This window comes from Palaemon carinicauda, chromosome 8 (assembly GCF_036898095.1).
Source record: "Palaemon carinicauda isolate YSFRI2023 chromosome 8, ASM3689809v2, whole genome shotgun sequence".
NCBI classification, from domain to species: Eukaryota; Metazoa; Arthropoda; class Malacostraca; order Decapoda; family Palaemonidae; genus Palaemon; species Palaemon carinicauda.
The window spans coordinates 37,995,423-38,011,021 of NC_090732.1; the positions used below are offsets into that span (position 1 = coordinate 37,995,423).

Consider the following 15,599-nt stretch of genomic DNA (forward strand, 5'->3'; position numbering starts at 1 on the left):
GAAGGCAAATCCTGGAATCAGCCATCATAAATCAATCAAACACAATGAACCTATGTGGGGGCCAATGGAAAGCTGACACAGTGGACAATACTCTTCTCAACCCTATCATTAAGAAGATAATCCACGGAGACCGGCCACCAGACATGCATCAGAGGTCAAGACTTCCTCCAAGCGGCTCAACAATAAGAACACGCACCTGAATGTAATTAAATTTGGCTAATCCTTCCAGCAATTATAACAACTATAGAACAATTGAACACACCCTTTTGCTTTCATATATAAACCGTCACTCTCCACTGTAAGCCTCACTTGTACTTTACATCCTGAAGAGGGTCGATGTTTATTGACCGAAATATAGTGTGATTTATTCATATTTCCTGTGTTTCTTTTATGGGCCTTTTTGAAAAAACATGTTAAACTGTTCGATTACAGTTATAAATAAGACATATATATATATATATATATATATATATATATATATATATATATATATATATATATATATACATATATATACATATATATATATATATATATATATATATATATATATATATATATATATATATATATATACATATATATATATATATATATATATATATATATATATATATATATATATACATATATATATACATATATATATATATATATATATATATATATATATATATATATATATATATATATATATATATACATATATATATATATATATATATATATATATATATATATATATATATATATATATATATATATATATATATATATATATATATATATATATATATATACATATATATATATATATATATATATATATATATACATATATATATATATATATATATATATATATATATATATATATATATATATATGAGTGTGGTTAACCTGTTTGTTTATTGTCTGTCATTAAACTGGTTCTTGAGAACCTTGCGTCTCCTTCACCTGTGAGCATTCATTCTATGTATATTTACCCGGGGATAATTCTAATAGAATGTTCCCTTATGCAAGCTAATATTGCATTGGTTTATGCTTTCCCTTAGCTGGAGGACTCCATCCCATAAAGGGATGGTGGCGGATTTACGAGTTTCCTCCTAAGCGGATATAAACCTTTGTCCAATACGTGTTTGAGCGGAGGACTGGTCGATATTTCATATTGACACAGTGATTCTTTTCGAACTTCGCTTTACCCAGTATGGGGTGAGACCACTATACTCGCTTGCCTGGGGTTCATACTTAGATATATGTACTCTTCGAGACTTTCCCAGAGTCTAGTAAGACTTCCCTGTTGGGGGCAGGAAGCTCTATCATGGTTTATGATTAGTTGAAAAGATGTATGACGGTAACATCTTAGGTCTCTAGGTCGCGTCGACTGGGGGAAATACTTCTGAGGAGTACGGCACATTTTGAGAATCCACAGATACAGTAATGCTCTGGTATACTTCCATCAGGACGACATGGCTTGAGCCTAAAAAACGGATTTTGAGCGAAGCGAAAAATCTATTTTTGGGTAAGATGGCCATGTCGTCCTGATGGACCCGCCCTTTCCTTTCAATGAAAGGGCCGTAGGACCCCTCCCTACATACAGTATCTGTAGCACCTCGTGTTTCGCTTCAAGGAATGCAGATGGCGCCAGAATCGGCGCAGGGCACGCTTACGAAACGGGAGAAGAGAGGGCCTTACGAGCGGCTCTCCCCTTTTCTTTTTCGTTTTCGTTTTCTTGCCATTTGACCCCTACGAAGTGTTAACTCTGTTCGGGGTACAGATTGCCATGTGGCGTGTCAAGAATACGTCCTCTGATTTATACGATATCCCTGGCTCTTTTATTAGGGATATTCGCTCCAGGAGTTAGAATTCTGGGTACCTTAAGGTAAATTCTCTGGGAATATCGCCGTAGTTGTAATATACCCTAGGAAGCTACCTTAGAGGAACTTCCATCAGGACGACATGGCCATCTTACCCAAAAATAGATTTTTCGCTTCGCTCAAAATCCGTTTTTTCTTTTATAGAAACAAATAAAAATGGTGCGTTCGATTACTCTCTCTCATGAAATCTTTGTTCCTTTGCAAAACCAATGGAATACTCACTGATGGAGCCGTAATGAATAATTTCCTAAGCTTTCTAATTAAGCACCACAGAGCTAAAAAACTATAAAATATCGTGCATCAGCAACATAAATTAAACTCAGGTTAACATTATGGTATTCAACTCACAGCACAAGTAGATAAAATATGAGAGAAGTATTTCTCATAAAACTATTGAAATTAGTATTCTAATTGGAAAATGATAGATCAAGTAATGATTGTTTCTTTTTAGTAAATATGAAATATCCATCGGTAGCATCCCTTAATAATAAGGGAGTTGTTTGATCTGAAAATTAAAGCTGACGGTGAACTATGCAGAGTTGATCAGCTGATTTGAATGAACAATGCTTGAGATTTTAATATGTTTTTAATTATACAGTTAAGTGAAACACCATTTTAATCAAAATCTGGTTTATTTCACATATAGCTGTACAGAGAGAGCAAGGACCAACTAAGTGGAGAGATAGGTAGTGGTGCGCAGCACTCCTAATGAAGGGAGCGTGGGCTATTTGAAATCATCGCTCAGCGTGAATTTTTTCGTGATTTTAATGAGAATTTTTACATAATAGGTATTGCATTGCTCTTGGTTGCAAAAAAAACTAAACTGCAAAGAAAGAACCTGCGATAAAAGAAGGCCGACTACTAATTAGACTTGCCGATATAAATAGAAGTTTTTACATCCTCTCTACAAATAAGGATTATGGAATATTAGTTACTGTGCTTTGTTTTGATTCTTGAATTCATTTCTACTTAAATATATTTATTATCTCTTGTTTTGCAGATTACAATGAATCTGACTTTTTCGCAAGCAGCCCGGGGTATTAACAAAGATGTATCATTGAATACAGTTGATATTTGCCCTAAATGTTCAGGATCAAGATGTGAACGTGGAACAAAAGCTTCCAGATGTCAATATTGCAATGGCACTGGAATGGAAACTATATCTACAGGTAATTTTTAAAAAAATTAGTTTATCATTTTAATACATAATCATAAGTTGCCTTATCTGTTATAATGGGGCTCTTCAGTTGCATCTATGAAACAGGAAAATTAACATCTGGCCTGGACAGCATGCCACTTCTATCCACATTCTTTTTGTGACTGCACATGTCACACCAAACTTTGTTCTCCAGACTGTCTCCATATCACAACACTTTGTGCTCTCTCTTCATGCTTAGGTTATTTCACCAATAGGCTTGCTTCCTCTCTCTGTAGCATCTTTATAGTATAAGGTGTTTGTTCCAACATTCTACAAACCTTACGATATTTATTAGAGATTAATTTGTGACGAAGCTGGAAGAATAGCCATTAAGACATTTAAGTGAGGTGGCAACTACACAAACTGCTAGTTAGGGATTGCAGGTGGGGCTTGCCAGTTACCCCTCTCACTCACACACCAGTGAAACCGAGTCACTTTTCTTTTGGCTTGAGAAGAACAGACTTGGCCGGTTCTGCTCTTAAAAGACTTGTCCAGTATGTTCGTTTCCCCCCCCCCTAGTGCGTGCCTCCTTCTGCGTCCTTAGGCGGACTTGTCCATGGCCTGAAGGCCGCTCTTGCTGTACCTTCATGTCCTCTGTCGAGACCGACCCCCATTTGTTGTGCACGACCTGTAGAGGCCACCGCTATGACCAGGGTAACACATGTGAGAAGTGTAAGGAATGATCTGCCTCTAAAGTTGGAGAGATTTGGGTGCCGGCGGAAGAAGTAGTCCAGGAGGGATTCTTTGCCTTCACGGTCTTCCACAAGGGTGAAGAAACCTCAAACATCCTCTCTAACCCCCTTGGTCTCTTCCCGAAGCTCTTGCTCATTCGGCTTCTTCCGAGGGGCGATCTAGTAGGCGGGTAGACCAACTCCCTTCAGATCAACCATGCGAATCTGGGGACATTGCTGCTCTCCCTAGATAAACATCTTTGCCCCCGCCCTCGGACGAGTCCTCCTCACTTTCCGATTTGATGCAGGTTTGGCTGTTGCTGGTTGTGGCTGGGCCTCCTTCTAGGGATGTACTCGTGGAACTAATGCAACGTACAGCCCAGAGTGGCCCTTCTCCGTTGTCCTCCGAAGTGGAAGTCCTCTCCCCTGGGGCCTTGTAATTGATGCCCTGGCTGTCTGCGAGGCCTATCTTTTGCCTTCTACTCCAGTAGTCCTCCCGCTCGCTCTCCTCCTGCTGACGACTAGACCTCATGCCACCCTTAAATCTCTTTGTCCTCCAGGGACTGTAGTCCTCTACACGTGCCTAGACCTTCGTCCTCACCCTCCGTCAGGCAGCACTCCAATTCCCGAGACCGACAATATTCTCGCCATTCTCCTGTTCGTGATTGCCGCTCGTCTCGTGACCATCGTCCCCCTGCTCATGATCGTGGCTCACCCTCTGGATGCTCTATCTCTACCTGCGGTTCTCCTGTTTGGGATTGCCGTTCTCCAGCATGCTACTCACCAGCTCGCTATTTGCCAGTACATAGCCCTCTAAGACGATCTCCTGCCAGATGACATTCATCTGCCCAGTGTTTGCCAGTGCGCCACTCTTCGTCTCACGGCTCACCAGGCACTTTTCGCCATCTCACTGCTCGCCAGTGCAACGCTATACTGCTCACTGCTCACCGATTCGTCATTAGCCAGCTCGCCAATAGCCAACGTGGCGCTCTCCTGTGTATCGACGCTAACCTGCTCGTCGATCTCCAGCGCGTGATCATCAATCTCCAGGCCGTTGGAGGTCTCCGAGATCTACCCTGCCTTTTTTGCCACACTCACTGAAGTTCCCACACGCAATTTTCATTCTTTTGCACGTACTTTACATGCTCCCGCAGACAATTCACATGCTGTCGCTAGTAATTAAGGTCTGGCACCCCACCAATCCAGTAGAGAGGTAGCAGCAGTAGTGGAGCAGTCTACACCTTGTCAGGCTTCGCTAGCAAGAGGCAGACAGCCTATTTTCTTCCCTGAAGGGTTCAAAGAACCACCAAATAATTTCACGGGTGTTCCCATTTCCCTAGATCACCGTAGGAAAACATGCATATGCCTGTTCAACTTGATCAAGGTAAATAACTTTTTTCCCCTCAGTTCCAGGTGCCAAGGCAGCGTTCCCCAATGAGGTGATCTCCACCACCAGTCTTGCCTGAGGATACTCCGAACCTGGCGACTGTTGGGAAGCCCCCTTCATGTTTTAATACCTTAGTCAAAGCCATCAGGCAGGCGGTGGTTGACACAACACAGCAAGGGCAGAGGTGCATGGCTCCAACACAACCTCTTATGCAGAGGTTGGCAGTAGTTTCACTCCTAAGATTCCTTTAGAGAAGTCGGTGGCCTTCTCTTCTGCTTTTCCAAGGGACCCTAGGAGACCTGTCTCTTGCAGGGCCCAAAGCCCCCATGGCTCTCTCGCCCATTGGAAGACCACGTGGAGCTGCGAGGAGCTGTGCTGGGATTCAACAGGACTTTTCTCTCCTAGATTTAACACCGGTCCTTACCACAAAGCAAAAGAGGAAGCCGTGCCACCTGAGCTCCGATCCGTCTCCAGACCACCACCGGAGGACTTCTCTGCAGTAGGAATACCTGCCGTCTCACAGAGTCTCCAAGACGATTCTTAAAGATTCCAAGGCACGAGCAGTTATCCTTCAAGAGAGAGCTAGGAGATCTTCACCTGTAGCAGGAGTGTCAGTAAGTGACATTCCCTCAGTTGACGCTTGACCCACCCCAGGTTCCTATGGGTGAGAGCTTGGAGGTGGATGATGACTTGGACTCAGAAGGTGACTACCTCCCTAGGGCTGCTAGTCCTAAGTTCCACTCTGAAGCCGAGCAATAGGAGTCAGAGTACGCCATCTGGCAAGTTGTAGCCAGCATGAGGGCCATCAGTGGGTTGGCTAACCCTGAGATGGCTCCTCAGGAAGGCAAGGACACAGTCTTGGACCATGGGTATGGTACCCAATGACCTCCTAAGGCCAGTGCAGCCTTGCCCTGGTCTTAGGGACGGACAGCAGCCAGGAAGAAGGCATATTTTCAAATCGCTGGTTCCTCTAGCTCACTTTGAGGAGGTTCGTCCTCCAAACTCCTCCCGCTTACCTCTATCCACCAGAGGAGATACAATAAGGTCACAGACGAGCCCCTTCCGGGTTTTCCTCTTGATCCATCCGTGGAGGCCCTCTCGAAGGAGTATCCCAATCGAAAGGATTTCTGGGCTCGGCCTTGTTTTTGGTGTCTTGAGATCCTGAACATGGAAAAGGTTGCGAAGTATGCCATGAAGGCTATTTAGTGCCTTGATCTGTGGTTGGGATCAGTGAGCCATCTTGTTAGAACTGAGGATTGGTCCAAGGATAATTGAGGGCATATGATACCCAGGATTAGTCTGAGATGAATGTATAAGAATGGCTGTCTCTTTTTTTCATCTTCCTTTCTCTTGAGGAACAGCACTATGGGTTCACTGCATGCTGGCCTCACCTATATGCAGGTATTAGCCATTTACCTTGTGTAACCTAGTATAGATTTAATACTTGTCTACATTCCCTATACTCCTGCAAGGTAGGTTTTCAGAAACGTCTATGTTTGATATCAACATTCCTATTTAACTCGCAATATTTCTTACCTCGACGGTCACATTTTTAGTATTTTTCACAAGCACACAGGTTGCTCAGTCCGCTATCCGTTCATTGCACAAGTTTTTTAGTGAGGTGTCAGGATTTTCTCAGTTACATGCCAAGCCTTTATGTGAAAACCCCGGGTCAATGGCCAAGCCAGTGGTTGGACTTCTACCCTCCTAATGGGCGAGTCATCCCTAATAAATAGTGTAAGGTTTGTAAAGTATTGGAACAAATTGCCTATTTGAAAGTACAGTAGTTTGTATTTTTCCTAACGATACAAACCTGTAGCTATTTATACAAATTGCCCTGCCATCACCTGTCCCTCATAAGTCCTGCCTGCAATCAAAAAGTGACTGTTTTACTAATGTGTGAGTGAGAGGGATAGCTGACAACCCCTATTACCCCTTACTACCCTTGCTATTTATCAGTTTGGGTAGTTGCCACCTCGCTTAAAAGTCTTAATGGCTTGTCTCCCAGCTTTGCCAAAAGATAATCTCTAATAGGTAGAGTAAGATTTGTAGAGTGTCGGAACAAATTACCTATTTGAAAGTAATTTTGTATTTTTCCTAACGATACAAACCTGTAGCTATTTATACAAGCTGTCCTACCATCACCTGTCCCTCATAAATCCTGCCTGCAATCAAAAAGTGACTTGGTTTTACTGGTGTGTGAGTGTGAGGGGTAGCTGGCAACCCCCACTACCCCCACTAACTATTGGTTTGGGTAGTTGCCACCTCGCTTAAAAGTCTTGATGGTTAGTCTTCCAGCTTCACCAAAGGTAATCCCTAATAAATAGCTCCAGGTTTGTATCGTTAGGAAAAATACAAATTACTTTCAAGTTAGTCATTTTTATCAAGTAAAAGGAATCCATTGCTCATGTTTCTTTTTTGTTGTATCATATCAATGCTTTGTCACTTTATCCTGTTGTAAGCTTATATACTGTATGAGTGGCATTGTTATTTCCCCTTTACTGTTCCGTTCAATGTTTCTGTAATATTTTTTAGTTGTTTATCTTAGCTTGGTTATATAGTGTCAATGTTTGTTCTTAAATTTGCCTTCCACTGTCTACAATCCCTAGATTGGATGCAATACCAGGAGCTTAGTCCAGAAAGAATTTAGTGGTGTTCAATTTTAACTTTTTATTAATGTGACTGTAGAGAAGTTTCATGGCAGATAAGGTAATTTATCTTTAATGGGTCAATATACATAAGGTATTTTTTGTACTATAAAAGCATTTTTTTTTATTATAAATGTATTTTATGTACAGTATTGTTTTTCATACAGTATAAATGATTATTGTAAATAATAAAGTATATACATAGTTCATGTTGAATACTGTATATTTGGTAAAGTAATGGAAATTTAAATTTAATCATAATAATCTCCTAGGTCCATTTGTTATGCGCCAGACGTGTCGATATTGCCATGGGACACGAATGCATATAAAATATCCATGCACCGAATGTGAGGGTAAAGGTCAGACTGTTCAGCGAAAGACAGTTACTGTTCCAGTTCCTGCAGGTAAGACTGTTTTTAGACTGATGATCATCCAACTGTATCATTGTATACCTTTGCTAGCAGTTTACTATGTATTGCATATTGTTCCTACATGAATACAAACCCTCATTTAATACCAGTATAGTTCCAGGTTGGATGGAACTCGCCTATTGAAATTTTACTGCGGTGTCTGTAGTTACTGGCAGATGGCAAGGAAACTCCATCCCCTCAGCAGCATTACTAGATACCACCTCCACTTCTGCCGCCGATTTGTACTCTTGGTGTTCTTATCTTGGCTGTTTCACTTTTTTCTTTTACTTCACTAAGTGAAAGTGTGTGCTTTGTGATGGAGAAATCAGGTGTAGATATACTGTTCTACCTTGGGGTTACTGGACTAAAGTACAGCACATTCATGAGTAGTCACGTGGATTGCCTTTCTTTGTGCTACTCTTGTGGCATAACTGTTTGCAGTCTTCCCCTTGCAACAAGTGTAGGGATTAGCTGTCAGTTCAGTGATTTGACTAAAGAAAGAAAACAAAACCAAAATGAAATAGTTTGCCTTCAGGGTCATCCACAAAGTCGAGGAATTCTGACACTTCTTCGTCACCCTCCTCTGGGCCGGTGACGAAGAAGGAAGATGGCTACTATATTGTTAATGTCAGGCAAGCTAAGGGAGATGCTGGTAGCTGCTTCCCCAGGAGAGGTAGTTATTCCCCGCGGTTCACCACATGAGTCAAATAAAATTTCTGACAATACTAAGGATGTGACCTTAAGGGTGCTCTGGCCTTCCTTAGTCTTGGAGGGTGTCCCCTCAATGCATAAATTGCCAAAAACCTTGGGTACTACCAGGCTGGTATTTTCCTCACCTGCCACATTAGCGGAAGGAATAACTGATGTGGAGACACCGACCACAACCATGGAGAGGAAGCGACCTCACACTCCTTCCCCGAATAATCCAATCTATTTAACCTCACCTCTAGTTTTGGATTTGCATAGAGGTGAAAGAACTGATGTGTCATGAAGAGATGATATCGATGGAAAAAAAAAAAAAGAAAAAAAAAACTGGCCATTGCCTCGTCAGATTTGTCAGAGCAGTACAGTCATGCCTCTCTTCACGAAAGAATCTGCTTACGAAATTTTCATGCTGCAAAATGAGATGAGAAGATTTTTCTGGCTAGCATTGCGAAAAATGTTTCATGATAAGAAAAGAGATTTTCCAGCCAGGCTTAGAATAAAATAGTCACCCATTAAAGAAAATTGAAAGAACGGGTTATTTACACAATAGAAAATTTATCTCTATAGTAAGGGTAACTATGATAGTACAGTACATATGGTTCTGTATATCTTTTATATATACAGTATTTTTAAACATTTGACCTACCCGGTAGTTATATATATAGCTTACGTCCCTGATGTCACGGCAGAAATTTCAAAACTTGCGGCAATCGCTGATTGGGTAGCCAGGTGTACCACCAGTGCGCCCTCTACCAAGGTACCTGGAACTATTCCAGTCATTCCTCAGATCTTCCCTGCAGCCGCACAGGTGACATCGTTGGATTTTTCACTCTCTGTAACCTGTATAATTGCAGTTATCCTGGTGATGTACAATTTGGTTTTGGCTTTCTCTCATTTGGATTTGCTTTTGAATTTTCTTGAACCACTATTGAATTTGGTTATTTTGACCCTTGCTCGTTTGATCTCTCTTTAAAATATTCAAAATGTCTGACTATTCTTCAACTTGTAGAAGGTGTGTGAGAGGTTGTAAGACCCGGCTTGCTAAATCCTCTGTTGATCCCCACTCCATTTGTGTAAAATGTAGAGGTAAAGTTTGTGAGTTGGTTGATCGTTGCGATGAATGTGTTATTTTGTCTGAGAGTGAGTGGTTTGAATTTGACAGCTACACCCGTAAACTTGAGAGAGATAGGATTAGACAGAGTTTATCTCGTTCTTCTAGAGATTATTCCCCTTCCCGTGTCAACGAACCTAATCCTTCCCCTGTAGTGGTAGTTCCAGATCCCACTATTGTTACTACTGATGAACCAACTCTAAAGGACATGATGGTGGCCATTCAAGCCCTGGGCGTGAGAGTTGAATCGCTCGCAGCGGACAGAACCCAGTTAATGTCCGATGTTAAACAATTAAAAAGTGCTAGTGTCAGTGCTAAAAGTGCAGTGAATTTAATCACTGCAGTGGAGGGTGCGTCTGCTCGGACCTGTCGTTCTCCTAGCCGTAGACCTCTTCCAAGCTCCCCAACCCCTGGGAGAAGGAATGTCGAACGGCGAAAGGAAACGAGAGGCATTAGCTCCCGACCAGACGTCCCCTCGAGTGTATCTGTTGACGGTTCACAGGACGCTCGCCCTCGCCATGGGAAAGGTGAGGTGAAAGTGTTTTCATCATCTTCGGATGACGCAGCGCCCAGACGGGGCTGGTGTCACGCATCCAGACCTCTGAAGAGGAAGATTGACTGTCGATCAGCGTTGTATCATGACGCCTCAAGCTCCTGGGTGCAGTCATTGGAGCAGTCCGGAGCGTTTTCCTTCTTCCGAAGAAGGCTCTCCTGCCAAGCGCCCATTTCGTCGGTAGGAGATAGAAGGATGTCGGAAGCTGTCAAGCGTCCAGCCCAACCGGTTGCTAGACACTTTTCTGAGACTGGCATGACCTCGGTACATGCTCCTCCTCCTTCTGCAGATTGGTTTTCGTCCTCTGGACGCTCTGCGCGTTCCTTGAGTGACGTAGAAAGCGAGCTTGTGGTAGAAGCAACGTCTCCTATTTTGCCACAACAAGTTGACCCTAATTTTAGTATGCTGCAAGATATGCAGCAGAAACTCTCTTCTCTCATGCAAGTCTATCAGCCTGCGGACAACAAGAGAGTGACTTGCCAAGACCCCGAGCGTCAGGAAGCTTCACACCTTGACGCCAAGCATCAGAAGGCTAAAAGGTGAGAGGTCCTTGACAACGGGCAGCTTTCTAAGCGCCGAGAGCCTGGTAGTCATGACGCCGAGCGTCAAGCAGTTAAACGTGACGCCAAGCAGCGTAATGAGGTACCTCTTACTAAGCGTCGAGAGACTGGCCCGCATGACGCCGAGCGTCAAGCAGTTATACGCGACGCCGAGCGCCGTAATGAGGATCCTCCTGTTAAGCGTCGAGAGACTGATCCGCATAACGCCGAGCGTCAAGCAGCCAGACATGATGCTGAGCGTCAAGCAGTTAGACGTGATGCCGAGCATCAAACAGTTAGACGTGACGCCGAGTGTCAAGCAGTTAGACGTGACGCCGAGCGTAAGAGCCTCGGACGTCGTGATGACGCCAGTCGAGCCGAGCGTCGAGATCGCGGACGCCTTAGTTCCGATCGTAATGATCGCGAGGATCTTACTTCTGACCGTCAAGCATTGGGACAACATGACGCCAGGCGTGAGGATCCTGGACCCATTGACGCCAGGAGTCAGGACCTTAAAGAGTTGACTCCTAGAAAACAAGACATCTCTACCTCGGTTAGAGCCTTGTCAGAGGAAGGGATCGATGATCACCTTTCCTCTACTGATCTTTTAGAGGAATTCTCGGAAAGAGAAGATCCTAAGACCCTTCATCCTTCGGTTGACCTTAAGAAACTCATGAGAGTTTTTGCTGAAGACTTTCCGGATTATTTTGTGCCTGCTGCTCCTCGTTCACCGCCTTCAGAATTTACGCTAGGGAAGGCGTCGAAGGAGTCTCTGTTTACAAAGATGGTTCTGTCTTGATCATCAAAGAGAGCTTTGAGGATGATGGGAGACTGGATGCAATCCAAGAAAGACAGGGAAAGACGGTTTTCTCTTTTCCCCCGGCTAGATTGGCCTCCAGATCTAGTGTTTGGTACGAGACGGGAGAAGTTCTCGGCTTGGGAGTTCCTGCCTCTACCCAAGGAGACTTTTCGAGTCTGGTAGACGCTCCTCGTCGGACGGCCATGAGAAGGACCAAAATACTCTGGTCAACTTCAGAACTTGATCATCTTCTCAAAGGCGTCTTCAGAGCTTTCGAGGTATTCAATTTCCTTGACTGGACTCTGGGAGCCTTGGGGAAAAAGGTTTCTGCCTTGAAGGATGTGGATACTGATAGTCTCATCCACATTATTTCGTGCATGGATAAAGCCTTAAGGGACGGATCCAATGAGTTGGCAGACCTTTTCTCCGCGGGGGTTCTCAAGAAAAGAGCCCAAATGTGTTCTTTTCTGTCCATTGGGATTACTGTACACCCTTTCAGAAGTCAGAATTGCTGTACGCACCTCTTTCTTCCTCTCTTTTTCCTCAAGAGTTGGTCAGAGAGGTTTCTTTCGTTTTAACCCAAAAGGCCACACAGGATTTGGTGTCAAAGACAGCAAGGAAGGTTCTACCTACTTCCTTCACTAGCCGCAAGTCGAAGGAAGAAGCTCCAATCCCTCAGTTTTCGCAGCCCTTTCGAGGGAAAACTTTCAGTAGGGGTAGTTCCAGACCTGAGGGAAGGAGAGCAAGGAGAAGAGGATCCAGACCAGGGCAAAGCAGAGTCTGACTGCATTCGCCTTCAGACAGCAGTAGGAGCCAGACTAAACAACTTCTGGCGAGCTTGGGAGAAGAGAGGAGCAGACCTTTGGTCCGTACAATTACTGAAGGAGGGATACAAAATCCCTTTCATAGGGAAACCTCCTTTAGTAGTAGCTCCGATAGATCTCTGCCAGATACAGAGAGGAGTCAAAGAGGCAGGTTATGCAACTTCAAATGTCTCTCTTGTTGGAGAAGGATGTAAGTGCTCTCAATGCTTTCGTTCAGAAGACAAAGTTCTCCATGGAGACATCGAAGTCAGTCCTAGCAGCAGTAAGAAAGGACGACTGGATGGTCTCTTTAGACCTCCAGGATGCTTACCTCCACATCCCCATTCATCCGAGCTTCAAGCATTACCTGAGGTTTGTTTATAGGGAGGAAGATTTCCAGTTTTGGGCCCTTTGTTTCGGCCTCAGCACCGCCCCTCAAATATTTACGAAGCTGATGTTAAATGTAGCAAGCATACTGCATTCAAGAGGTATTAGAGCCTCCCTGTATCTGGACAACTGGCTACTCAGAGCTCATTCCTACAATCTCTGCCTGGAGGATCTACAGATGACATTGAGGTTATCAGAAGAACTGGGTCTTCTTATAAACAGAGACAAGTCTCAACTGACACCATCCCAAAAGATTCTTTATTTGGGGATGGAGATTCAGAGTTAAGTTTTTCGGGCTTTTCCGTCAGCCTCAAGGACGGAGCAAGCCCTCTTGAAACTTCATTCCTTTCTAAAGAAACGGAAGTGTTATATGACAGAGTGGATGAGTCTGCTGGGAACCCTCTCCTCGTTGGAGCAGTTTGTCTCCCTGGGAAGGCTGAATCTTCGCCCTCTTCAGTTCCACCTCAGTCGTCATTGGGACAAGGAAAAGGATCTACACAAATTGCATCCCCATTACGGAATCCGTAAAAAGTTGCCTTCAGTGGTGGAACGATCCGGGCAAACTTCAAGAAGGTCTCTCCCTAGAACAGAGGAACCCAAACCTTGTGTTGTGTTCCGACGCCTCGGACTCGGGGTGGGGAGCAACACTGGGCAAGTTGGAGATCTCAGGTCTGTGGTCAAAGGATCAGGAGAGCTTCCACATCAACCAGGAGGAGCTGTTGGCAGTCCTGTTGGCCCTCAAAGGCTTCGAAGGGTCAGTATTGAACAGAGTGGTGTAGGTCAAGGCCGACAACACTACAGCATTGGCCTACATAGCCAAACAAGGCGGAACCCACTCGAGGTCCTTGTATAGACCTGTTCGCAACCTCGAAGACGAAGAGGTTAGAGACATACTGCTCCCCAGTGCCAGATCTCGAAGCAGTCCACATAGACGCTTTCCTTTTAGACTGGTCCCACCTGGACATATACGCATTCCCTCTGTTCAAGATTCTGCACAAAGTGATGTAAAAATTTGTGTCACACGAGGGAACCAAATTGACTCTAGTGGCCCCCTTTTGGCCCTCAAGAGAGTGGTTCACAGAGGTACTAGAATGGGTGGTGGACACCCCGAAAAGCCTTCCATTAAGAGTAGATCTACTCAAACAACCCCACTTGGAAAGGTACCATCAAAACCTCCAAGCTCTACATCTAACTGCCGTCAGACTATCTAGAAAATCACAAGAGCTAGAGGTTTTTCGAAGGAGGCAGCTAGGGCTATTGGAAGAGCAAGGAGGACTTCTACCATCAAGGTTTACCAATCCAAGTGGGAGGTTTTTAGAGAATGGTGCAGAGTCAACTTTGTTTCCTCGTCCAGTACCTCTATGACTCAGATTGCTGACTTTTTGTTATACCTTAGAAGGAAACGTAGGTTTTCATCTTCTACCATCAAGGGATATAGGAGCATGTTAGTGGCCGTCTTCAGGCATAGGAACTTGGACCTTTCTAATAATAAAGACCTGCAGGATCTTCTCAAATCCTTTAAAACATCTAAGGAACAGCACCAGGAATCACCAGCTTGGAATCTGGATATAGTCCTGAAGTTCCTAATGAGCGACAGGTTTGAGCCCTTGCACTCAGCTTCGTTTAAGGACCTCAATATGAAGACTATTCTTGGTCAGTCTGGCGACAGCGAAAAGGGTAAGTGAGATTCATGCCTTTAGTAAGAACATAGGCTTTAGAGATAACAAAGCTATCTGCTCCTTGCAGCTAGGCTTTTTTTTGCCAAGAATGAACGCCCTTCTCAACCCTGGCCCAAGGCTTTTGAGATTCCGAACCTTTAGGATGTGGTTGGTGAGGAAATGGAGAAGGTCATGTGTCCAGTAAGAGCCCTGAAGTTCTACCTGGACAGAACTAAAGAGTTACGAGGCAAGTCAGAAGCCCTTTGGTGCTCGGTCAAGAAGCCCTCGTTACAGATGTCGAAGAATGCACTATCCTTCTTTATCAGGCTCTTAATAAGAGAGGCTCATTCACATTGTAGTGCGGCAGACCTCTAGTTTTTGAAAGTCAAGACGCATGAAGTTACAGCTATAGCAACTTCTGTAGCCTTCAAGGAGAATAGATCTTTACAAAGCATTATGGACACAACCTTTTAGAGGAGTAAATCTGTGTTCGCCTCACATTATTTGAAACGTGTCCAGACTCTTTATGAGGACTGCTACACTTTGGAACCATTCATAGCAGCGAGTGCAGTAGTGGGGGAAGGATCTACCACTACATTCCCGTAACCTAATACCCTTTTTTCTCTTGGAGCTTTTGTATTTTTATGGTTGTTTGTGGAGATTGGACGACAGTCTTCCACAATCATTGATTTTAGTCAGGTGGTCAGTTTGTTTCTTGAGAGTGCCCGGAACAAGGGTATTGGAGGAGGTCCTGTCACATAGAGGTATTTGCACCGATTTGACAGCTCCTAAAGGTCTTCAGCCCCCTGGGTGGATCGCTGGATCTCATAAGGAAAGCGGACATAATGAGGCA

General features: G+C 43.8%; 1 protein-coding gene across 2 annotated transcripts in view; it reads left to right on the forward strand.

Moving 5' to 3' along the window:
* The window catches only part of LOC137645706 (protein tumorous imaginal discs, mitochondrial), a 176,428-nt gene that overhangs the window by 104,286 nt on the left and 56,543 nt on the right, over positions 1 to 15,599 (forward strand). For both annotated transcript variants that reach the window (XM_068378565.1, XM_068378566.1), the window contains exons 4-5: positions 2,878 to 3,046; positions 8,054 to 8,185. In XM_068378565.1, the coding sequence (XP_068234666.1) occupies positions 2,878 to 3,046; positions 8,054 to 8,185 (301 nt within the window). The remainder of the gene's footprint in view (positions 1 to 2,877; positions 3,047 to 8,053; positions 8,186 to 15,599) is intronic.